This window comes from Lycorma delicatula, chromosome 1, assembly GCF_047948215.1.
Source record: "Lycorma delicatula isolate Av1 chromosome 1, ASM4794821v1, whole genome shotgun sequence".
NCBI classification, from domain to species: domain Eukaryota; kingdom Metazoa; phylum Arthropoda; class Insecta; order Hemiptera; family Fulgoridae; genus Lycorma; species Lycorma delicatula.
In genome coordinates this window covers 93109153-93136778 of record NC_134455.1, presented here as the reverse complement: position 1 = coordinate 93136778, position 27626 = coordinate 93109153, and the positions used below count along the sequence as shown (strand labels likewise).

At 35.0% G+C, this 27626-nt stretch overlaps 1 protein-coding gene across 8 annotated transcripts in view; it reads left to right on the top strand.

Annotated features, from left to right (window-relative positions):
• LOC142320218 (uncharacterized) overlaps positions 1-27626 on the top strand; it is a 69215-nt gene that overhangs the window by 26863 nt on the left and 14726 nt on the right. For all 8 annotated transcript variants that reach the window (XR_012755318.1, XM_075357914.1, XM_075357952.1 and 5 more), the window contains 2 exons: positions 19166-19294; positions 22939-23034. Coding sequence is in view for 7 of the 8 variants with exons in the window: in XM_075357914.1 (XP_075214029.1) it covers positions 19166-19294; positions 22939-23034 (225 nt within the window). In the remaining variant the exon portion in view is untranslated. The remainder of the gene's footprint in view (positions 1-19165; positions 19295-22938; positions 23035-27626) is intronic.

Here is a 27626-nt window from a genome sequence, read left to right as displayed (position 1 = left end):
CAGTCCGCTCCAGAGATTGCCCAACTTTTAAAGAAGAAAAGGCAATTCTCAAAATCTGTACGGAGCAAAAACTATCTTTCCCGGCTGCGCGTAGAGAATATAAAAAGATAAACAATTCACGGAACCTGGTTAAACCAGATGTATCTTTTGCCACCGCTACATCTAAACAAATTCCTACAAATGTTAATCAGCAGTGCGGATCCTGCAATGAGCTTAAAAAACGTGTTCAGATGCTTTCTGATCAAGTAGCTTCACTTACAGCCACTATCTCAGAGCTGACAAAAATGAATAAAAAGTCCTCCGTCGCAGTTAGTGAATCCATCAGTGTGATACATACGAAAGTTCCTGTTCCCAAAGTCGTACCGGCACGAGTAGCGACTATCACAGCTGGCAGTAAGCCACCTAATAAGCTCCCCGTAAAGGAACCCACATAACTATCTCCTCTGGGATGTCAACTGCAGCATCCCATTCAACTAAATCTCCTCCACCATCACCTCATATACTTGTGGATATGGTTGAAGAACCACCCGACCCTAGAGGATCAGAGTTCTTTAAAATAATAAATACAACAAATAAAAACCGAATCACGTACAGTTAATTTTGATAAATTTCTGAAATTTAATTATTTAATTTTTTTATTTATTTTTTTTTACACTTATGAACATTATTCAGTGGAATGTTCGAGGCATTCGGTTCCGCATTTAAGCTATTCGAGTATTCGCGCACGCACATGATCCACTAATCATGTGTTTCCAAGAAACTCACCTTCTACAACATGACCCAATTACACTCAGAGGTTACTTCTGTGAGAGATACGACTGAGTATCTCAGAGAGAGTGGTGGAGTGGCTATCTTCATGAAGAATGGGGTGTCGGCTACAAGAATTCAACTAACCACTGTCATTCCTGCTATTGCAGTAAAGGTCTCTATCCCCTTCAAATTGCATATCTGCAATCTGTATCTCTCACCGAACATCGAGTTCAGTGCTCTAGATGTCTTACATCTCCTCACGCAAATACAATCTCCATCGTTAATAGTAGGAGACTTCAATGCCCATCATATTTCCTGGGGCTCAATCTTTTGCTCCACTCGAGGAAATATGATAAACAGAGTGAGACAAGACTTGGACCTTTGTCTACTGAATAATGAATCGCACACATTCATGTCCTTATCATCTGGTACTGTATCTAACATTGATCTCTCCATATGCTCACCGAATTTACTCCCTCATTTTAACTGGTCTGTTTGTGATGACTTTCACGGCAGTGATCACAGACAAATTATTTTTGGTTTCGGTGTAGACTGCGAGATTAAAAGAACGTACACGGAGATGGATTGTTGTAAAGGCGGATTGGAATGGATACCATAAAGCTTTCCAATCGCAGTATGACGATGATGTGAACATCCTTGACCAGTATTCCTCTTTTACGTTCATGATACTTGAGAATGCCAACAGATATATCCCGCAAACATCGGGCAATACTAGACGTCCTTTCGTTCCATGATGGAACGATGATTGCAAATATGCTATTAGGAATCGACGGCATGGGCTACGCAAATTTAATCGTAGGCCTACAGCTGAACATCTAAATGTATACCGCAGGGCTAGAACGGTGTGCCGTCAGGTATTCTTGAACGCTAAGAGGAATTCATGGACGAAATACGTGAACACTATCTCACGCAATACTCCCACTTCTACTGTGTGGAAAAATATTCGTGCAATTTTCGGATCACCAAACAATCTATTCTCGGTCTTATTGATGAAGTAGAACTCCTTTCATCACCTTCAGCAGTGGCAAATAGTCTAGCAAAGTCTTTCCGCTCGGTGTTTCACTTCATCATATAATAACGATTTTCAAAGGTACAAGATACAGATAGAAGTATTATCGTTAAACATTGGTGATTCAGTTGGTGAATTAAACACCCCATTCGTATTTAAGGAATTGTTACATGCACTTAAAAACTCACGGGACACTTCCCCTGGACCGGACAACATTCGCCTTTCTATGCTTTCACACCTTCCTAATTTGGCACTATAACTTTTGAATATTTTCAACGGTTTATTCTCTGAACAAGTCTTCCCACCCGACTGGTCAAAAGCATTTATTATACCAGTACTAAAACCTGGTAAAGACCAAACTAACCCCTCAAGCTACCGCCCTATTTCATTAACATGCGTTTTGTGTAAAATAATGGAGAGAATGGTAAACCGCAGGCTTACATGGTACTTGGAGAAACATGGCTTTCTATCTCCAGAACAGTGTGGTTTTCGACAAGGACGATCTTCCATTGACCATTTAGTGTCACTAGAAACAGCCTTTCAAAACGCTTTCCACAATCGCCAACACCTGGTCGCTATCTGCTTTGATATAAAAAAAAGGCGTATGACAGCCTGGCGACGTGGTATTCTTAACACCCTCAAAGAATGGGGAATCAAGGGCAATATGCTTGCTTTTATCCGGGGATTCCTAAATCATCGAACAGCTCGTGTTCGGGTGGACGATTCGCTCTGATAGTGTCATCTTGGAGAATGGAGTGCCTCAAGGTAGTGTATTAAGTGCCACCTTATTTTCTGTAGCCATAAACAGTATTACCAAATGTTTGCAGACTCCTGTCTCATGTTCTCTATCTGCTGACGATTTTGCTATTTACATTGCAAGCCGTTCAACACCTACAGCAGAGAGACTACTGCAGGATACTATATCTCATCTTGAAGCTTGGTAGGGATTACTGGTTTCACATTTTCATCCGAAAAAACAAAATGTGTAGTCTTTTCTCGGCTACGAAACCCTTTTATTCCGCAAGTTTTTCTGAACGGAGAGATTATTACTATCTCTGCCTACGTCAAATTTTTAGGTTTATTTTTTGATAGCCGACTTACTTGGGTCAAACAAAAGAATTAAAAACAAAATGATCCAAACTTCTGGATATGATGCGAGTCCTTACTAACACCAATTAGGGAGCCGATAGGTCATGTATGATACGTTTTTACTATTCCTTTGTTCGCTCCCATTTAGGTTATGGTTGTGTCGCCTCCTACTCTTCAGCTCGTCAAACCGTGCTTAAAATGCTGGATAGTGTACATCATGCTTTCCTTCGGCTTGCCACAGGCGCGTTTAGATCAAGTCCTGTCGCAAGCTTACTTGTAGACTGTGGTGAACCATCACTTTGGGATAGACGAGACCAGCTTTTATTATCTCATTTTACTCGTCTCAGAGGACAGCCAAATCACCCGGTTCTTGAGTCAGTCTTTAGAAATCCTAATCTAGGAAAGTATGAGGACCATCCACGTGGTCTGCACCTGTAGGTGTCCGTACCCGGCGACTGCTGCAGCATATAAATGTTGACACCGTCATTCTTTCCTACGTATCCTTGCTCATATCCTCCGTAGAGAATAAACCTTATAAATTTTTTATGACTTTACGACATAAAATAAACAATCAACACTACTTATTGTCTTCCAGCAAATGTTTCAGTGTGTTCTCTCCAAGATGAAACCAGACGCGGTAGCATACACTGATGGATCGAAACGAAACTATACCGTTGGTTGTGCATTCGTTGTCAATGAAAGAACTTATATGTTTGGTCTACCCGGTATTACGAGTGTGTTTACCGCTGAACTATACGCTATAGATAAGGCTCTAAACATCATTAACCCTATATATAGAAAAATTCTTATTTGCAGTGACTCATGTAGTGCTCTCCAAGCGATAAAAAACTTTTATTCCAAACATCCTATCGTCATTGAAATTTACAACGCAATCGCTGAGTTGAATAATCGCAACACAGAAGTAAGTTTTTGCTGGATCCCTAGCCATGTAGGGATTCCAGGTAATGAACATGCAGATTCCGCTGCCAAAGAAGCATGTAACCAGCCTCCTTTCACCACCCGAGTGGCTACCTCTGATTTTATTAATTATGTAAAGCAATCACTAAGTGCAAAGTGGCAAGGTGACTGGACGGCTACCGTTGATAATAAACTCCGTCAGATTAAAGATTCTGTGATGCCATGGGATTCCTCATACAGAAAAACTCGGCGTGAGGAAGTAGTTCTTTGTCGATTGCGGATAGGACCCATGAGTACCTGATGAAAAGATGACAAGCACCCCTATGCGTACGATGCAACTGCCGCGTGACTGCGCTACATACTCGTGGACTGCATAAGTTATGCGGCATTGCGTCGTAAATTTAAACTACCCAGAACATCCGTGGTGTCTTGTGTAATGATAAAGAGGTTTTAAACCGGATGTTTCTGTTTTTGCGAATTATAGGGTTAATACAAAAAAATTAACATAACATAAAAATTTAATTCCTTTAGTACTATGTATTGTTTTTGTTATCCGATTAGGGAGCCTTTTACACTCCCTATCGGAATTTGTCAAATTTTATACATATATATATATATATATCTATATATATATATTCATAATTGTTTTATTTATTTTACATTTATAATTTACAAATTCGTCTGTGATATTAGTTGTAAGATTTTAGTGATATTAGTTGTAAGTCTTTAAACATATTAGTTTTAAGTTTTATTTATTTTTAATATGTTAGCTTTTAACCTAAGTTAGTGTTTTGTTTCTGTTAACCTATGTTAGTGTTTTTTTAAATTTTTTTTAGTGTTTTTGTTATCCGAGAATTGGCCTTTTATACCCATTCTGAATTTTGTTAAATTGTGTTTCTTTTATTTTTTACCTGTGATAGTAGTTAAGTTTTAATTTTATCCAACAGCTTTAATTACTTTTATTTATTCCGGGCGATGATAACGTTCAACCGTTTTTCGCCCTCAAAAAAAAGTAGTATATAGTTATTGTAATAATTATTATCATTAATTCATTTCAATTTTTAGAAATTATCATAAATTCTTTTAGATTTTTAGGCATGGCAAATTCAAATAGATGCAAGCGCATCCGATTGGGTCATACAAGACGAACGGATCAATTTCAATTAATTGAAAATGCATTTGCATGTAATATGCAAACTTACTATTACAAAAACAGTAACAATAATGCAAAAGATATTTGGAATTTTTTAGAAAATTTTAAGTGAGATGATCGAATTACTATTGGAAGCAATAAGAGTGGTAGGCCTGATTAAATTTAATGTCATCAGAGTGTACATATGGTAAGAAGTTACTCAATGAGACCAAGGATGTTGTTTTAAAACAAAAAATATAGAGGCGCTCAACATAGAAAGTGTTTCCAAACTTGTCGACAATGCTGTTTGGTGTATCCTTTATGAGGAAGATGCTTTTGAAGGAAAAGGGAGAAGGTGGACATTGGTGTCTATTGATGGTATTCTAATAAGAATTAATAAATATCATCCGTTGTGTAGTACTTCTTATCTCCTGTTACCAAAAGAAATATATAGGTAAAAAGCAGTTATAACTATTAAAAATAATGATAACTACTATTTCAAATGGGCTATCCTCTGTAAATATGTGGAAGGACCGCACTGAGAACATGTAGATGAAAGATATAGGAGAATTGCAGGCCGGTATGAATTGAGCATGTTGAGTTTCGATTCATTATGCAAAATAATACATTTTGAAAAAAAAACAATGTTTCTGTAAATGTATATGGCTTAGATGATGAAAAATAAGTCTTTCCTATCAACGCATGTGACAGTGAGTTGGCCAATCATTTTGATTTGCTTTTGTTGAAGCAGAATGATACTAGCCACTACTGTTTTATGTTGGATTTTTCATGTTTAGTTTCTTATCAACTGAGTAAACACGGTCACAAAATAGTCATTTGTAAACTGTTTTATGCATTACAAATACGATATTGAAAGTGAACGTAAGATGGCGACTCACTTAGCATTGTGTATTGTAAAAAAACAAACTATTAAATCTGTAGTTCCTACAGTGGAAAATGGATTGGCACTGATTTTAAAATTATCACCATAAATTTCCTGCCCTGATTGTTGTGTATGCAGATTTTGAATCAATCTTAAAACAGGTTCATACTTGTTTACCATCTTCTAAGTGTTTGTTTACTGCAGAATCTGAATTACATATTTGAATAAGTTGCTGTATCTATTTTGTATTTGATGAAACTACACCTGCAGTCAAAGACTTAAGATTCATGTATCATTTATCCTTGGTAGAGGTCTTTTTGCGGTTGAAAGATTTATGAAATGTCTTACGGATGCAGCTAAGAAAATAGCCCATGTGATCAATAGAAATATTCCTTTTATTATGACCGACGATGATATAAATGCTTTTTAGTGTGCTAAATTTTGTCAAATGTGTGAAAAGGAATTTACATCCAATTTGAAACTGCAGTGCAATCACTGTCACCTTACTGGCAAATATTATACTGCATTATGTAGTAAATGTAATCTGCTAAGAATTAAATTGCATGCGAATTCCTGTATTTATCTAATTCCTCAAATTATGATTTGCACTTAAGACAATTAGGATATGATACAAAAGGTATTTATGCTATACCAAATTCTGTAGAAAAATTTATTTTGTTTTCTAAAAAATATTGAAAAAACTTCAATTTGCGGATTTGTTTCGGTTTATGCCTGATAGTGTTGAAGTTCTGGTTTTAAATCTCCCCGTATGTAAACTAAATCATATCAAAATATTTTTCTCAAAATCAAACTCCCATTAGTAACACGTAAAGGGGTGTGTCCTTATGAATATACCAGCTCCAAAAGAACAATTTTATAGCAGTCTAACCGACTCCAATGTAGATGATAAAGATTGTGCTCATGCAAAAACTGTGTGGGATTATTTTAAATCTGAACAGGACGATAACTTTACCCTTGAAGATTATAGCGATCTATATCTTAAGTGTGATATTTTGTTGCTAGCTGACATCTTTGAAAACGTTAGGTCACTGTGTCTTACTGAATACCAATTGGATTGTGCACATTATCTAACCGCACCAGGTTTATCATTTGAAGCTATGCTGTACAAAACAAAAATAAATATCGAACTACTGACGGGCTATTATATGGTTCTTTTCTTAGAGAAAGGTATTCAAGGTGGAATTTCCATGTGTCACAAAATATGCTTCTGCAAATAATCCTTATGTAAAAGATGGTTTTGACTCTCACTCCCCTCAAAAGTACCTTACCTATATTGATGCCAACAACTTATATGGCTGGGCCATAAGTAGGTATTTACCATTCAAAAATTTTATGTGGGTCCATGATGATTTAAAATATATTATCCTACAAGATGTCTAGTATTCCTGTTGAATCCCAGATAGGGTTTATCTTCGAGGTAGATGTTGAATACCTGGAGTGTCTACATTTAGATCACGAGTTGCCATTAGTAGATCGGTAGATCATTCACTCACAAATAAAAAGGTACTTGGCAAATTCAAGGATGAATGTAAAAGTGTGCCGATTGTAGAATTTATTGGTTTAAGGGCTAATAAACTACTTTCAGGATGGAAACTGGTAAAGTAGAAAAAAGCAAAAGGCATTAAGACAAATGTTGTAAAAATTTAATTACTTTAGATGATTATAAAGCATGCTTACAAGAATCTGCATCAACTTTATACCATAAGATGAAAATGTTTCGATCTAGAAAACATTATTCATACTGTTATGGTTAATAAATTGGCAATATATAATTACGGCGATAAAAGAATAGCAAGTGATGAAATTAATACTATCGCTTACGGTCATAAGATATGCCTTTAGAATTATTTGAAAATGCCATACTATAAAATTTTATTACTTTTGGTAACTAAATTGATAAATTTTAAACAGTGCTTATTTTTTCTTTTCAGTTTACTATGGTTTATTTTAAATCAAATTTTAATCTTATTGGCTACAGGAAGCCCTTATCATTAGTTTCATATTCATGTTTTGCAGTAGTGAAGAACATTTTAAATAAGAATTTGATACTAGATGACAAATTAAAACATTTGTTGTCAATATTAGATTACAGTAAATTACATTTAAGGGTGAATGCATATTTGGTATATGAATTTAGAAATGAACCAGATCCTTCTATGTTTTTATTCTTTCTAAAGTATTTTTTAATTTTAGTCCTTTTTGTCGTAAGGACATTGTAGATGGTTATGTTTCCTTGCATGACCCAGTGAAAAGATATTTATTTGATGAGGAAGTCAGTACTTTATTTAAGCTTTCTTCAGCTGAAGTATTTGCTGATATTTTATTTATTTTATGTAATCGAAGACAAATTCATTTAAAATATATTTTGTTGGTAATAATTCAAAGGAGTGGTTTAATTATTTAGCAAGTGATATGCACAAAAAAATATTTTTTAGAGCATATTAAAATAATGTATTATAAAAGTAGAACAGATAATTTTGAATGCATCCATTAACACAACCCCTCACTCCTTGTCACCTACTCATGAATTGATAATTGTGCAGTCTACTTAATATATGTTATAAATTTATTATTTTTGTAATAAAATTTCATAAATTATAATTATTTTATAATTAGTCATGAATTCTGAAGCAAAAACAGTACTTTCATTACAAACATTTGCATGGAGAATGGTGTTGCGAGAGCACGGAATTAACATGAGTCCAAATCTGGTTTTCCGCACGAATACCATCGATTTATACAGTTTTACGCTCAAGCGACTACTTCGTCATTTAGGTTACATATTGGAAATCAGAAAATCTAATAATAAGAAAAAAGCATATAGGTAGTTTTAAACATACTTGGAGAAATGAATATTAAAAAACAATATGTTGTTTCAATAAAATAAAGTATCTATTTATTTTTTATTGTAATGATTAATATTATTTACTTTATAAATAAAATTGGAAGCTATCCTGTATTGCAGGTTGCATACCTGCTCCTTGTACTTTTGAAAATTTTTGTTTGTGCATATCTTAAAAATGAAATTAAAGCTTTGTATAAATTTTAGATAAAATGTAAAACTATGTATTAATTTAAAAAATACGTACATATTTGTTATAAATATTAAATGCAGTTTGTTAAAACGATTTCTGTTATTTTCTTTTCCTAAAAATTAAACATTGAATGAGGATTATTAGTTTTATGTATAAAAAGCTGAAGGTAAATATATAAACATTGGTAATTGAATATTATTTATTTATTTTCTTTTCAAAATATTACAAATATATAAGAATAGAAATTTAATTATTTAGATTTTATTTTTAGGATATACATGGTACTTTGTAATTATTTCGATGAACTGTTTTAAAATGATATTGTTGTAACACAATAGTCCAAAAAGCTCGTGGTCTTTCTTTCCGAATTTTATCAGTTTTTAAAGAAATCATATTCGTGGTAATTTTCGTTCTTGACAAAATAAATTAAACCATTGTTGAAACGTACCACTCCATCTGTCTGCCGGTATTCTAGGAAACATATTAGAAAGAAGGTCTGTTCTAACAGTAGTAAAAGAACATTCGTTTATCTGACATGTAGTCTTCGTTGTAGATAAGTTTTTCCTTTATACGTATTCACGATCCCGTTGATCTTACAGGTTCAGAGATGTTAAAGTAAGAACACGTTCTTTGGATACCCTTTGTTGAGCTGTTGTGTATGGAGGTTGAACATGTACAACTGTTGGTCTGCAATAACCACTATTTATCTCCATTTGGTCGCTGGTACATCGCATCCACCCCTTTGAATGTGCTCGAAAGAAATTTCAATTGATCGGCGATTTTCAGCGGTCTGTAGTAACTTAGTTTCATGTTTGCTGTCTTCGGAGATAACTATTACCCACAACTGTTTTTTGTTGGCTACGTAGAGTTTTGCGTTGACTAGCAGATACTGAATGTTATCACCATCCACTTCTTTAATTGCGCAAACGTCAGTGACGGAAGGGCTAGGTAAAAGTGTAAATGGCGTTGTCGTTGCAGGCCTGACGGTTGACGTAGTTGTTTCGCTGCTGCCGTAAAGAGACTGCACGGCTAATATGTCGTCTTCGCATAGGTTTGCGCGTCCGTTCACGTATGGGTACATAAGCGCATTCTTATAAGAGTGGCGAATACCCAAGGCGTGCCCGATCTCGTGCATCAACGCATTGAGTAGACTAGTTTTACCATTCTCCGTTTTACCTTCGAGATCATAGCTCCAATCCTCTTCATCGTCTATGTGGATTTGTATGGGCCTGTTAGCGGCGTTGGGAAAACATGCATAGCCAAGATACCTCTCGGTCCGTCGAGTTTACTCGAACATCGAGTTCGTTCTTGGCGCAGGTGTAAATGCTGTACTTGTCCGAAATAAGGATGTCGTACCCGTAGTACTCTTGGGTAAACTTCAACGAGTGTGTCTCGCCCATTCTGCGAACGCCATTCTCGCCACTTCCATTTTTTTGAAGTTGTCAAGTGGTAGTGCCATTTTAGATCTTGTTTTTTCCACGCGATTCTGGAGGTTACATACGGTGACAAGTTGCCACACCACACCTGAGCCCGCTCATAAAGGCTTGTTTAACTTTCCATCTACAGGAAGTTGGAAATATTCTTGAAATAACCTAACGGCATCTTCTATCGCTTTTACATCGATCAGGCTCGTGTTATCTCCCTTCAGAAACCCATAATCTAATAAAAATTTATTGGAATCGAATTTGTCTGCAGCGGTGACGGCAGTCGCCGCATAGAAGCTTACTAACTGCAATATCATCGCTTTAGTGTTCTCGTTTGTAGACTGATGATTTCAACTCAATCGCAACATTTATATATACTCAGGATTATATTTCTTAATGATAGGGAAGGGGAAAAGGAATTAAATCTAGAAATGAAAAACCATTTTTTCTTTTTATAAAACGATTTATTGACTTTAAAAACTAAAACAAAATACAACAGGATCGGCGTTACGGTTTACATACACATATTTTCTCATACAAATAAACAGCTTCATAGTACAAATAGATTGGCGTTAAGTTTAATATACATATAGTAAAGAAAAGCTAAATGTTTCATTTTGGTTCCAGTCTTTGTTGTCTTCTGGAAACGGATCTTGTTACAAGTAGACGGATAGATCTGCTTGCACCTTTGGAGGAACGTATCGGCCGTAATGATCGATGATGAATATCGTGAGTAGCGGAGAATTTCTCGTCCGGACTGTTTAAGTAGCACTCCTGTCCTTTTTTGATAGCATTTCCTACCTTTTCCAGCATGTAGAATGTTTTGTGCTCGTTCTAACACATATGAAGCCATATAGCTTTTTTCATAGCGCAGTAGTGAGTTTCACCAAAAGAACAAATTTTATCCGTTTTACAGTTAAAAGTGTTGATTGGCGGACAATCATATCCGTCGAAATCTTCCACCTTGTACCGATTATAATTTAGAATATTCAATAACAATGTCTTCTTGTCTTCGCCTTTAACTTATATTGTGAAATTAGACGCTACACATTTAAGGATATATGGCAACCTCGAATACGAAATGAATTCCAAATTCTAACTGGCCTATTTCTTTTTGTAAATTCTGTATTTTTTTACATTTAGTAGTTTGCGACAATATATCGTAGTAGTCCAAAGGCGGTTTAAACAAATGATGCTCGAATTGACGCTCGTCCAGAGAAACGATAGTCAATTCTTTAACGTACACGTTGGTATCAGATATGCGAAAACAACTGAAGATTACTACGAAGGAACCCATGTTGATGCTCATAGATATCGAACTGGACTGGTTAAGAAACGCTTTTTACTGTTCCTGTTAAAGGCATGTATTGGATAACACTTTTGCTTATTAAACAATACGCTGTCGTATTTGGAGGAATGGAGACCGAGGTTTCGATCTCGATTTTTATATCAACTGCGCCGGTTTTCAGAGTATCGTTTTGTTTCTAACAGTCTATAAAGATCAGCGGTATAGAAGGATATTTGTTCGGAACGATTAATGCTCCTTCAGGCTTTCTGTTATAGTAAGATCGATAAAAGCTCTTAAACATTTCATACATTATTAGTATCCCCTTGAATGTTTTCGTACGGATAGAATATCGAATTCAAATTTAAGCGAATGTTTGTAATTAAAATGTTATCAAAATTGGAAGCGCTTTCAGTGGTGTGTCTCCTTTTCTCGAGGATTGAAATTCCACAATTATAAAACGATGTTTTTCCGCTTGCTACGTCGTTTTCACGGTCCATCCATATAGTGTCTTTCCCGTTAGGTACAGACGGATACTCATACAGGTTCCATCTTCGGAAGGCCTAGTAATGGGTTCATCTCTATCGACTAGTCTGAGAAGCGATAACCGGCTTTCATCTGATACACTCACGTATGGTATTTTCCACACGATTTTCGTAACCTTAAAAGTGAACGTTTTTCCGGCTGGAACGCCCACCGCATTATTATTGGTGGAAGTTCGAATTAAAATGAGTTCTTGTTTCACGTTCAGCAGTATTCATTTGTAGTCTTCGAAGAAACCTAAGAGCATCTTCAGCGGTAGTATGACACTAAACTTGCTGGATTCCCCGCTGGTGTAAACACCGCCGGTCGAAAGGATATCGTCTACGCCTGACGATGTCCAACCCGCCGCGAATATGTCGTCTTTTCCCCAATTTCGGAGCGAAAGAGCATTTTTCATAGTGGAAGTTATACCTACGTTTCTCACCCTGTCGATTTCTTGTCCTGCTATCTCGTACCGGATTTCGTCGAATAGAAACGCTCCGAAATTATTGTATAATTTTAGCGTCGCATCTGCCACACCGTTGGCATCGCTGTATGCACCGTTGATGTGCAAAAACTTGTCACACGAGAGCGTGTACACGTCTTGTTGCTGAACGGGGATTCTTATCTCATCGCTGTTGTTAAAAGTCGTAGCCGCATAAGGATAATGGGGTGGTACTCTTTACCCGTGTGGAGGCAAAGGCTAACCTCTCCCTTAGATTGATAGACGAGTGGCTAGCGAGAAATAGTATGGAGGTGTCCTACCAAAAGTAGGTGTATCCTCTTCACGGGTAGACGGACACTTCGCGATGTGAATATTGCGATCCGTGAAGAGGATATTACTGAAGTTACTAGCACAACATATCTGGGGGTTGTGCTAGATAAGAATCTAAAGTTTGGCAGGCATATTGAAATGGTATGCAAGAAGGCTTCGTCGACACTAAAAGCGATCAGGGGGCTGTTTGCTGGGCACAGTACCTAGAACGTCAAGAAGGAGGCTCATCACGCCTGCGATGGTGTCCTCTGTACTATACGTGGCATCAATATGGGCTAATCCTGTAAATATACAAAGAAACAGACAAAACCTGACAAGCATGCATCGGGCGGCGCTATTAGGTGTAGTGGCAGGTTACCGTACAATGTCGTACAACGCGTTATGTGTTTTGGCATAAGTTCCGCCGATTTACCTACAAGTCAAAGGTAGGAGGCTAAGAGCGGCTGGTCATAATAAAATTGAAGCAGAAGAGGTGGTCAGGAATGAGTGGAAGACGGTCTGGACGGAGTCATCAGTAGCAAAGTGGACCAGGCGACTAATACATGAATTAGATAACTGGCTGGACCGGCGTCACGGTGATATGGATTACCACATTCCCAATTAATGTCTGGCCATGGCTGTTTCAGCACCTACCTGAATAGAATTGGTAAGAAGGAGTCGCCTGTTTGTGAGTATTGTCAGGGCGTAGATGACGCCGAACATACGCTGTTCGAGTGACATAGATGGGCGCAACACCGCCAACGATTAGTAGATGAACGCATTGTGACGGGAAATCTTGTGGAGTTGATGTTGGCCTCTGAAAATAACTGGAAATGGTTCGCAAACTTCGCGAGAACAGTTCTCCGTATGAAGGTGGAGGAATATCGACTCCGGGGTTACTAGAGTGCTAAGTGCAGGGAAGGATGGACAGCCCCGTCTCGGAGGACGATATTCCGCCTCTAATCCCCCGCCGGGGATTAGAGGCAGGCACAAAAGATCGAGAACCAGGGGTGTTGACCCTGTCGTGCCGGATGTTAAGGCGGTGGATGGGGAGACCTCCTTAGAGTCGGAAGGACACGTCCCTGGGCCGAGGGATGTACTTAATTGGATGTCTGGCCCAGGGATGTAGGGAAAACTCTTTACCCGTATTAGTTTCATGGAACACCCGCGTTTGCCGAATCTACATTTATTATTTGTCCGCTCGTTTTTGTAAGACCGTGAAACCTAATGATTCCAGAAAATGCATGTTCTCCCGTGTTAGCCGTTTAAGCTTTGAAAACAGACTGTTCGACGGTGACCTGCGGGAAAGGATTTATATTCGACATCATCGGTGAAAATTAACCTCATCGTGTCTTCGTCTCAAATGCAGCTCACGGTCACTTCATCTCCAAAATTGATTAGGTCCGATACTTGATTGCACACGCGCACAGTTATATTTCGTATGGACTTGGTGTTGACCGGCAGGTAAATGACGCTGTGCGGCACTTCAATTATCTTATATCCTCGTCCGACATTAAGAAAACATTCCTGAATTTTGTGACCGCCGTCTACGTACGAACCTCGAACAATGTTACATGTTATGCGTATCGCGTTTACAGATGAAATACTGACCGGTCTCTGAGATAAGTGCCACATGATTGCCTGATTGCCTCCCTTCATAGTCTTATGCTATCCTCTTGTGAAAAAAATTTCAAAAAATTACAGTATATTAAAGAGATTTAACAGATTTTGACAAAAAAAACCCGTTACGATTGGATATATTTTATGCCTGTAACAACAAAAAATTGAAACAGTACAAAAATTACAATAATTTAATTGCAGAATTTTTTTGCGCATTTCTACCGCGTCTTTTATTAGTGAATTTTTTTTGTTGCTTTGTGTTTATGAAACATAGTTTGCTGATTTTAAAAATAATACTTTCGAGCAAGCCGGTTTTAAATTGGGCAAAATATTATGAAAAACCCATGTCATAAATCACAGATTAGTAACATATGTTAATATAAATGAAAGAGATTCGGAAAACTACGTTTTATAAAAATTCCCAACACTTTAAAGGCTATTCAGTTCGACAAAAAACAATTTTTACTGTATAGTGTTATTCATTGCGAATAGTTACGTGTTACATGTTTACCGATACCATTTGTCAGAAAAGATATTTATAGACCTCAAGTAAAAGTGACGTATTTATGACCACAAATACCTTTTTTTGTATGCCGTATATCATAATTTATTATGTCTTTCATTACATCGATATGTTGCTAGTAAGATAAGCTATTTTTGTAAATAATAAATAAATTCGTAACCCTCATAGCAATTACAATACACAAGTCACACACACACAAGCACATTTCTGAGAAAAAATGGTCATATTCTTTCTAGTCTAAATAAAACATTTTACATCGTATAAACATCGTTCAAATTGTATAATAAAACTGATTCCTTCGTGAATATAAAAATAATACCCGACTTAGATCCCATATAAAATGATTTTGTAACGGCGTTTTAAAACTGATGCCGCACATAGCCAGTTTAATGAAAAGGTTAACATACATTTCGGTGGAATGATTTTCCTGCGAATTCGTTGCTTCCGTTTTTTGTCATCGGTCGCGTTTGGATATACGTTTTCTTTGTTTTCGTCGTCTTCGCGATCACCCATCGCATGTTTCAGTTTCAGCATGAAATCTGCGATCTCGTACATCCCCGAAGTTAGGTTTATCGTTTTGCCATCGCCGTAATAAATTTTTCCACGTTCGAAATGTAAGACATGATATCGATGAGGCCGATTTCCCACGCAGCATCGTCGATTTCAATCGGTGGAAAAATTTTGCAGACAACACGGATGATTTTCCGGTCAGACAGAACATATTAAAAACTTCACACAGATGCCCAAACGACTGAGTCAAAACCTTGGCTTCGGTCTAAATTAAATCTTTGACACGGATGATTGCCGCTGTCTGACTATGAAGAATTCGTAATAAGAGGGGTGTCTTCTTCATTGCTACTAGAAGCCCAATCTAACCGTCTTGTCTGAACTTCCAAAACTTAACTTCCTCGTTCGTGGACAAACAGAAGATAATTGGTTTTCTGGCATTTCCTGCGGCTGTAGGTCATTGCTGGTACCTTCATCGGGAAATATTTCTTGCGATATCTGAAAATAATGTACAATACATGTAAAACTTATATCTTATTTCCTAAGTTATCTATTAAAGAAACAAAATTGTACTTAATGAAATTTTTGTCGAATATAAAGATATGAACATCATTTTATTTCTTATAACAAATTACTTGTATATTTTACAAATTAATATATATAATTATTAGTGCTGGAATTAAACAAACCACAATATTATTTTAAAATGTGTAATTACTCTATATATATAAACATTTAATATATTTTTTGTAAATTTTTCGTTTATATATACAGGGAGCGGCAGAAATAACTCCCCAGTTTGAAGGGCTAATAAAAAAATACGTAATAGATTTTAGTCAAACTTTATTATAACATAATAAGAATTATCATTGCCATTTATTTTATGTCTAAATGGTTAAAGTTTCAGTTACTTAAAAATAATATCATTTAAATGGCGACCGTCATTGTCTATACACGACTGAAGCCTCACTCGGAAATTGCGCATTACTCTCGTCGTCATCTCTTGTGGAGTTTCCGCGATTTCGTGTCGGATAGCAGCTTTGAGTTCGTCGGTTGTCCTCGGTTTGTTTTTGTAGACTTTACTCTTTAAGTAGCCCCATAGAAAGAAGTCACAAGCAGCAAGATCGAGTGAACAAGCTGGCCACGGCATGTTACCTCGCAGTGAGATTAAACGCCCTAGAAACATTTGTCTTAGGACTTCCATAGATTGTCTTGCTGTGTGAGCAGTTGCACCAGCCTGTTGATACTATACAACACGATTTCCAATATCATTCAGTTTCGGCTTTAGGAAGTTGTTTAGCATGTGTACATAACGTTGAGACGTAACTGTAACTGCCCTTCCTCCTCAAAAAAATACGGGCCTATGATTCCAAAGTCTGCTACAGCACACCAAACTGTAACATGTTGGTTATGGAGAGGTCGCTCATGCAGTTGTCTAGGATTATTTTCTACCTAATAACGAAAATTTTGCTTATTGACAACCTGATAAATTAAAATGTGCTTCCTCAGATGAGAGTACGACTGCATTGTTTGGAAAATTTTCAAGGATAGCGTGACAAGATGCAATACGACTGACCCAATCACGTTCACTAAGTTCCTGCACAACCATTATTTTATACGGGTTGAAGTGCAGGTCTTGGTGTAAAATTCTTCTCACTGTTCGATCAGATATTCCCAAGCTGGCAGCGTACGGGCTGGACGCCTTAGAGATCGTGTAACTGCTTGCTGGAGTAGTTGAACGTTCTGTGGAGTTCGAACGCTGCGTGGTCTACCTGGCGTTGGTTTTTTTATAGCCGAACTCGTAATTAAAATTTCTAACCCATGTTAGAATGGTTTTCCTGTCAGGGATTGCACCGTGTCGACTTATCCCGAAGCGTGTACGAAATAATCGCTGCGTACAGATTACAGAATCACCATTTTTAAAATAAGTTTCGATGACGAACGAACGATGTTCACCGCTCCACGCCATGTTAGCGACTGAAAATTGCAACACCAGACCTGCACTATGGAACCAGTCCGGACCCGCCTACTACCACTAGCGCTGAGCTACGACGGTGGCAAATTCGGGAGTTATTTCTGCCGCTCCCTGTATAATTATCGCTAAAATTACACAAAGACAAAATATTTTATATTAAATTATTAAAATGACGTTTCACTTACCTTAAATAATAAAGATGGCGAAGAGAAAAATTAAATCGCAGAGTAACACAGTATAAAATAGAACAGTAAGAACTCAATAAAAAACTCGTGAAAATTTAGCGGGGTTTTATATAAAACCGTTATCCTTGTCATTGAGATAACTTTCAAATAAATAAGTATGACGCAAATGAATTATCACCAGATAACTTTCAATTTTGTAAACATGGTTAAAGCAAATTCGGCAAGCACGTGTACTATACAACACGTGGCATTTTTTTGATGTCAGCAGATTTTTTTACCTTTGACCTTGTCCCAGAATCGGCATAAGTGTACTACTCATGAGCCACCATGATTCGCCCAATTCACATACTATTAAAGTCCATTTGATGGAATGTCTTCTCCTAGAACTCTGTCATTTGGAGTTTTTGTAGCCAAGGGTAGTAGAAGTTTTCCCATTACTAATCTAACATTCATAGCTGTTTGATGTAAGCATGAGATCTGTTTATGCCATCAAATAACTTCTCTTATCAAGTGCATAAAAAATACAATTTCTAAATTTTTGAATACTTCTTTTATAAATAATAAAACGTGCTGGCCTCTGTGGCCCGAGTGGTAGTGTCTCGGCCTTTCATCCAGAGGTCCTGGGTTCAAATATTGGTCAGGCATGGCATTTCTCACATGCTACTTGTCATTCACCTTATCCTCTGAATAATACCTAATGATGGGCCTGGAAGTTAAAAAATAATAATAATAAAACTTATTGGTATTATTGTAGTTATCTTTTATAGACACCTAGTAAATAAATTTCTGTCCTCTGAATTATTCATAATTCTCATAATAACATTTTAACTTGCTTGTCATGAAGTGTTAAGTTAAGATAAATTACAAAAATTTACTGGAATGTTATGATAGAATACTTATAACAAAAATATTAATACTTGATAAAAATAATGATTATAAAGAAAATAAATGTATTTATTGAACTTCTTTTCAAAATAACTTTTTTAATGTAATTTTCTTATTTTGAATTTTAACCCCTTTTTTATTTTCTACCTATAATAACACAAATCTCAGGAAAGTTGAACATGGCACAAAAATATAACTGTTTTGGTCTTTTTGAACAATTAGTATCAGTTTAACAAACATATTTAGTGATTCTCTAGAAAATAACATGTCACATATAGCCTTGAAAATTTCATATATAAATGAAACATATATAATATTTTAATTGAACTTTTATATTTAACTTCAAATTAAAACAAACTTAAATTAAAGATTTATAACTTAAATATACATGATCCCAAAGTCACTACGTAGTTATTATTTATAAATAAAAACTGAATTAAATTGTTAATTTTGTCTAGATTTCTATAATAAATGCAAAAAATAATCTTTACACACCATAATTTGGTCATAATCTCAAAAATCCTGTTTCTCAAAAGCTCACTTTTATCAGAATGAAATAATCATTTTATTGAAACACAGTTTAGGATGGATGAAATTATTATTTATTTTTTTTTTTTTTGTATGCAGACAACTGATTTATTGCATTCAATGTATCCAGAAGAAGATCCACTCAGTATAGGAGAATGTAACATTAAATTGGAAGCTGTGAATATTAAAAAATCTGTTGATAAATTGGAGCAAGTTAAACATGAAGTGGTAAGATATTTTTCATTCTTATCTGTTTCTTGTATCTATTGTTATTTTATTTGCAATTTGAAAAATTCAGAATATCATTGACTCAAAAAAAAGTCCTTTTTTTGATTTAGAATTGAAAGGGCTAAAGTAAATTCAATATTATTTTTTATTAGATAGTGTATTGTTAAGGTTTTGAATGTGTTTATTTCTAATGGAAAATGGTTCAATTACTTATAGAGGAGAAGATGGGATATCACAGAGGCAGGTGGAAAACTTTAACAGGGATGAGTGTGAATTTGTAACTATTGAGAGAGCAATTGGATTCTTTATTGGTAAAGATTAGTATGGCTGACTAAAACAGGTTGAATGGTACAGATAGAATGTACTCTCACAATTTATACTGTAAATTAAATTTAACTTTCGCATTAGTGGTTATGTGTTTATTATATTAACCGTTTAAATAATAGGCATATTAGTGTAATATTTAAAATTAGGGATACTCTTGAGAGATTTAAATTAAGAAGCACATATGGAAGAGCATAATTATGTGTTTACTATAATAATGAGAGAGAGATGTTAATTTTTTTGGTTAGTGTAAGAATTGCAGGATATAAGATGCGCTAGGTTTGGGCTGCTGTTATTGAATATCTAATTGCTCTGGATTGGAAAAACTTTTAAGGTATGTGCAATCAGTTATCACCTTCTAAAAAGTGTAGAAATCTTTGGTTGTGTGATTGTGACAAAGAGAATGAGTAATATTATGTAAGACAAGAAAATATGTTAGCTATGATAGGTGCTGTATATTGCAGTCACCTGATTAGGTACTCTCTCGCTCTCTCCCTCCCTCACTCACTCACTCCCTCAACCAACCAACCAACCCACCCGCTCACTCACTCACTGTGTGGTGGTTTTATTATTGGGCTTTTATGTTATGTTTATGAGGACCCTTTTTATTTCCTTATTTTGTTTTCTACTGTATTTGTTGTTTACTGTATAGTACAGGCAATTTGTCATCAAAATAGGCTGTATTTGAAAAACCTTACCTACCGATTGATCTTTTGTCCATGCGTTACGGGTGATGAGGGAAGCTTAACTCCAGATTTTTAACAACCCCTCCCATAGAGTTTTGAAAAACTCGAAAACTTTTTGAAATGCGTTTTTCTCTGAATCTATGCATTTAAGAGAAACTTTTTTCAAACAAAAAATGTAGAGGACATTCTCTACAATTAATGTCTTTGAAGTTATGCCGTATAATTTGAAATTGAAATACTAGGTGGCGCTGAAGTTGTAAAAAACATTGTAAACGAAGTTGTAAATGACTAGACCGGTTTTGAACACGTGCCCAATTCACAACATTTTCACACTTTCACAAGCTACAGCTCCAAAACGGAGCTGTATTATCGATAATAAACTCCGTTGATAATAAACTCCGACGGATTAAAGATTTAGTGTTGTCATGGGGCTCCTCTTGCAGAAAATCTCGTCGTGAGGAAGTGGTCTTCTGCCGGTTACGGTTAGGACACACGAATACCTAATGTCAGGAGAAGCCCCACCCCTATGCACACGATGCAACTGCCACATGACTGTGCACCACATTCTCGTGGACTGCATATGTTATGCGGCTTTGTGTCGTCAGTTTAATCTACCTAGAAACATCCGTGATATATTGTGCAATAATAACGGAATTTTGGACTGGATGTTTCTCTTTTTGCATAGTACCAGGTTACTGCAAAAAGTTTAATATTATCATATATGTTTTTCTGAGTTTTTTTAATAATTTTAACCTTTACTTTCAATTTTGGTTTTTTGGTTCTATGTATTTAATCTTGCTATCTGGGGAGGGGACTTTTGCACAACCCATCGGAATTAGGTAAGTTTTATATAGTTTCTTTATTCGATTATTTTTAACCTTTGTATTCTTGGACTTCGTCTGTGGTATTAGTATTGAATTTTATTTTGCCTTCTTGGCTTGTTTTAATCAATTTTTATTATACGATTAGTAATATATTTACACCTTAAAAATTGTTTAAATAAAAGTTGTCTATTTTTTTGAGATTAACAACTCTTCCAAATGCAATACAGACGAAAAACAATTTTTTCCAGTGAAAAAACACGTTTTTTACAACTTCAGTGCCACCTGGTATTTCAATTTCAAATTATACAGCGTAACTTCAAAGACATTAATTGTAGAGGAGAATGTCCTCTACATTTTTTATTTGTAAAACGTTTCTCTAAATGCATAGATGCAGAGAAAAACGCATTTCAAAAACCTTTTGAGTTTTTCAAAAATCTAGGGAGGGGGATGTTAAAAATCTGGAGTTAAGCTTCCCTAATCACCCCTAACATATGGAAAAAACATCAATCGGTAGGTAAGGATTTTCAAATAAAAATACAAATTGACTGTACTAATATATCATTTTTTTTTTTATCTGCTTTTAAGATTTTCACTTTTTTTCTCCAAAGTCTCATTAATGATTCTTGTAGTTGGTTATAATATGACATTTTGTTTGTTTTTTTATGTTCATAACTTCTGGGTATTTACCCATTTAAAAAAAAATAATGTAAATATATTCTTATACATAGAAATAAGATACCATAGATAAAATTGATAGGAGTTAATGATGTAATAAAAGATATTAACAAATTTGAGAAACAAAGAGAGAGGGAGGAAGAAAAATATTGGATAGAATTGTAGAATCGGAGAGAATAATGTCAAGAAAGACACAATAAGACTTAGAGTGTTTCAAGTTGGAGAGATAGGAGTTAACAGATAAAAGTTGGAAGTAGTTCACTCAAATATTGTTTTCACTTTTTGATGTTAATGTCTTCCAGTGTGTGAACCATCTGCAACTGATTCCCGACCATCTGAAAATGCTTTAAGCAGTCTAAAAACTTGTGCTCATGACAGAACATCATCTGCATATGCACTGTTCAATTTTTAATACGTTTCAGTATCATTCTCACCGAGTTTAACACAAAACTTTCTTGCACAATGTTGCTCATAATTAGTATTGCTCATTTTTGTAATGCCCAACAAAAACGCATTTCATGAAAAGTTTGTTTACATCTCACATGGCAGCAATAGACTAAAAATAGTAATACTTAATATAGATCAGTTGTTCATATAACCATATGTTTACTAGTAACTTTACAGTGTTGCCACTTTTTTTTTTTTTTTTTTTTTTTTTTTTTAAACTAGTCTCATTACTAGTTTTAACTAGTCTCATTACTTTATTTACAGACCTTGTATCTTGCTTCAGTATTTATTGCTACAATATACTTAAAGTGCAACCATTGATTAGTATAAACCACATTGTGATTTTATATAGCATGTAAAATTGTTTGGAAATTTTTACTTGGAACACAATCTTATACTTACTTACTTACTTCACAAATGAAATTATGAAACTTAGATTCTCTACATCTGAAATAACTGATAACTTATGCCAACTTTATATGATACATTTTTCTACATACAGCCTTTTTTCAGACTTCTGTTGTGTACAGTCTTACATTGCACACCCAGCTGTTCACATATTTTTATCAGTGATTTTGAGTGTTTACATTTTATGTTAGTCATTAATAAAATAATTATATATTTTAATTTAGGTATTTTTTTATCTACATCCATCTTGTACAGTTTTCTAATTGATTTTATCTTGCAGGATCTAGGAGAAGAAACAATCACTAATTCAGATAATATGGTATCAGTTAGTGAAGAAGATGTGCAATGTTGTAACTTAAGTAAGAAAAATAATACTGTAAGTTGCCTTTTTTTTTTTTTTTGTCTTCAGTCATTTGACTGGTTTGATGCAGCTTTCCAAGATTCCCTATCTAGTGCTAGTCGTTTCATTTCAGTATACCCTCTACATCCTACATCCCCAACAATTTGTTTTACATACTCCAAACGTGGCCTGCCTACACAATTTTTCCCTTCTACCTGTCCTTCCAATATTAAAGCGACTATTCCAGGATGCCTTAGTATGTGGCCTATAAGTCTGTCTCTTCTTTTAACTATATTTTTCCAAATGCTACTTTCTTCATCTATTTGCCGCAATACCTCTTCATTTGTCACTTTATCCACCCATCTGATTTTTAACATTCTCCTATAGCACCACATTTCAAAAGCTTCTAATCTTTTCTTCTCAGATACTCCGATTGTCCAAGTTTCACTTCCATATAAAGCGACACTCCAAACATACACTTTCAAAAATCTTTTCCTGACATTTAAATTCATTTTTGATGTAAACAAATTATATTTCTTACTGAAGGCTCGTTTAGCTTGTGCTATTCGGCATTTTATATCGCTCCTGCTTCGTCCATCTTTAGTAATTTTACTTCCCAAATAACAAAATTCTTCTACCTCCATAATCTTTTCTCCTCCTATTTTCACATTCAGTGGTCCATCTTTGTTATTTCTACTACATTTCATTACTTTTGTTTTGTTCTTGTTTATTTTCATGCGATAGTTTTTGCGTAGGACTTCATCTATGCCATTCATTGTTTCTTCTAAATCCTTTTTACTCTCGGCTAGAATTACTATATCATCAGCAAATCGTAGCATCTTTATCTTTTCACCTTGTACTGTTACTCCGAATCTAAATTGTTCTTTAACATCATTAACTGCTAGTTCCATGTAAAGATTAAAAAGTAACGGCGATAGGGAACATCCTTGTCGGACTCCCTTTCTTATTAGGGTTCTTTCTTATGTTCTTCAATTGTTATTGTTGCTGTTTGGTTCCTGTACATGTTAGCAATTGTTCTTCTATCTCTGTATTTGAACCCTAATTTTTTTAAAATGCTGAACATTTTATTCCAGTCTACGTTATCGAAAGCCTTTTCTAGGTCTATAAATGCCAAGTATGTTGGTTTGTTTTTCTTTAATCTTCCTTCTACTATTAATCTGAGGCCTAAAATTGCTTCCCTTGTCCCTATACTTTTCCTGAAACCAAATTGGTCTTCTCCTAACACTTCCACTCTCCTCTCAATTCTTCTGTATAAAATTCTAGTTAAGATTTTTGATGCATGACTAGTTAAACTAATTGTTCTGTATTCTTCACATTTATCTGCCCCTGCTTTCTTTGGTATCATAACTATAACACTTTTTTTGCAGTCTGATGGAAATTCCCCATTTTCATAAATATTACACACCAGTTTGTATAATCTATCAATCGCTTCCTCACCTGCACTGCGCAGTAATTCTACAGGTATTCCGTCTATTCCAGGAGCCTTTCTGCCATTTAAATCTTTTAATGCTCTCTTAAATTCAGATCTCAGTATTGTTTCTCCCATTTCATCCTCCTCAACTTCCTCTTCTTCCTGTATAACACCATTTTCTAATTCATTTCCTCCGTATAACTCTTCAATATATTCCACCCATCTATCGACTTTACCTTTCGTATTATATATTGGTGTACCATCTTTGTTTAACACATTATTAGATTTTAATTTATGTACCCCAAAATTTTCCTTAACTTTCCTGTATGCTCCGTCTATTTTACCAATGTTCATTTCTCTTTCCACTTCTGAACACTTTTCTTTAATCCACTCTTCTTTCGCCAGTTTGCACTTCCTGTTTATAGCATTTCTTAATTGCCGATAGTTCCTTTTACTTTCTTCATCACTAGCATTCTTATATTTTCTACGTTCATCCATCAGCTGCAATATATCGTCTGAAACCCAAGGTTTTCTACCAGTTCTCTTTATTCCGCCTAAGTTTGCTTCTGCTGATTTAAGAATTTCCTTTTTAACATTCTCCCATTCTTCTTCTACATTTTCTACCTTATCTTTTTTACTCAGACCTCTTGCGATGTCCTCCTCAAAAATCTTCTTTACCTCCTCTTCCTCAAGCTTCTCTAAATTCCACCGATTCATCTGACACCTTTTCTTCAGGTTTTGAAACCCCAATCTACATTTCATTATCACCAAATTATGGTCGCTATCAATGTCTGCTCCAGGGTAAGTTTTGCAGTCAACGAGTTGATTTCTAAATCTTTGCTTAACCATGATATAATCTATCTGATACCTTGCAGTATCGCCTGGCTTTTTCCAAGTGTATATTCTTCTATTATGATTTTTAAATTGGGTGTTGGCAATTACTAAATTATACTTCGTGCAAAACTGTATAAGTCGGTCCCCTCTTTCATTCCTTTTGCCCAGCCCGTATTCACCCACTATATTTCCTTCCTTGCCTTCTCCAATGCTTGCATTCCAATCTCCAACTATTATTAAATTTTCATCTCCTTTTACGTGTTTAATTGCTTCATCAATCTCTTCGTATACACACTCTACCTCATCATCATCATGGGCGCTTGTAGGCATATAGACGTTAACAATCGTTGTCGGTTTAGGTTTTGATTTTATCCTTATTACAATAAGTTAAGTAAGTAGTAAGTAGTAAGTAAGTTGCCATAGATTCAATAATGAATCACAATTAGAATTCAGATTTTGTAGTAATACAGGTGATTCAAAAAGAACTTGATGTGTTTTTCATAGAAAAACACATCAAGTTTGTCACTCAACATTCACTTTGGTTCAATATGGTTTCCATTTGTAACGTGACACATCCCACCTGAAGTCGATTTTATTCCAAACTGTAGCCAGTAAGTCAGTGTACCCTCTGCTGCTGCGGCATTAATTTGAAGTCTTAGCTCAACATGATTAGCAGGCAAAGGTGATACATAAATCTCATCTTCAAAAAATCTAGCAACATCAAATCTGTTGAGCGAGGTGGCCATGCAATTGGATCTTCATATTGTACACTAATCTGGGAATTGAGTATCAAGAAAATCTCAGACTTCTAGGTGGTAGTGAGGTGGTGCTCTGCCTTACTGATAGTAATAGGGTCTATCAACTTGATCATCATTGTCTGTAACTGAAAAATTAGAAAATTTGAAGCATATCCAGATAAACGACACCATTTACGAATGCTTCCTGGAAGAACAACGTCTCGACAAAGGTTTGATGCCAAGAGTAAATTGTACGCCTAATAGGAAGCTCCCTATTGTAAACTATATGAAAATTACATTGAACTGCAGTTGCTGACTGCAAATTACTAAACAAAAAGACACAGTGAACATAATCTGCACCAGCAAATATATTCATTTTTAATAACACTAGTGACAGCACTTGTGTTCGAATTTGGTACTAGTGAACTATGAGTCAAAACTTTATGTGTTTTGCTATTAAATGAGACCTCAACCGAATCTATAAGTTATCTCAGTAAATATTTATATGCTTTTAAAGTTGTGAAGTCCTTTGTGAATCGCTCAGTAATATTATTAGAAATAGTAAGTCATACAGGAACACAAAATTTAAGGATAGTTTTCACTTTTAAGCAAAGGAAGTATTATTTATATTGGTAAGAGAGATTCTTGTGTCTTTTGTCAAGCCCTTAATGCAGGCCTTTTGTATACTTTCAGTAGTGTTATGCTTACTCTAGATTTTAACATCGTCTTTTTTTGCTTTTAATTAACATTTCCATTTAACTTTGTGAACATTTTAGTTGCTGATACTAATAATCTTACTAGAAGAATTATCTAAGTTCCTATAGTTTCTAAAATTTGAGTTTTATACTAGTGGTCTCTTAGGTTTCAGAGTTTCTCAGTCTATGATAAGAAAAGATACTTCATATTTATTATTATCTAAAACAGAGAATATCACATTTCCTGTAATAAAAAAGTAGAAATTACTAAGAATAATGTTCAAAAAGAAATATCTTTTTCTTCATTTATTCAGGTATCATTTATAAGTTATGAAGTATAGCGTCTATTTTTTTTTTTATCAGACTAATTATTTTTTTGCTGTTATAAATAACTTTTTATCAAATTATATTACAATAATTTTTTATCAGTTAATTACTTGTTTTCCGTTAGGCAAGCAGCTCTTACCTGAACTACCATGTTAAATACATTGGTTGTGCAGTTTAATAATTTCAATCCTGGCGAGTACTGTTAAATTATGGAATGGGAAGTTATTTTATGGTTTTCGTACATAATATAAGCAATGTTGTTTCAGTCTCTCCTGTATTCCATATTATATATATTATTAATATTTATTATTTATTATTATTATTTCTATTTATTGTCTTAATCTAAATTGTATGATTACCGTTATTTATAATGAAATGGCGATACACAGATTGTTGTTATAAATTATCATGGAATGTTACAAATTATTAAAAAAGTTTTACATATATTTTACTGTTGATCTTCTGTTATAAAATAAATATTAGACATAGGGTAATAGAAAAGACAAATGAATGTAAAGACAAATGAATATAAAATAAAAGCATTTATAAATTGAACACAACAATTATATTATGAATAAAGTCAAACAATTTCATTGCTGTTTA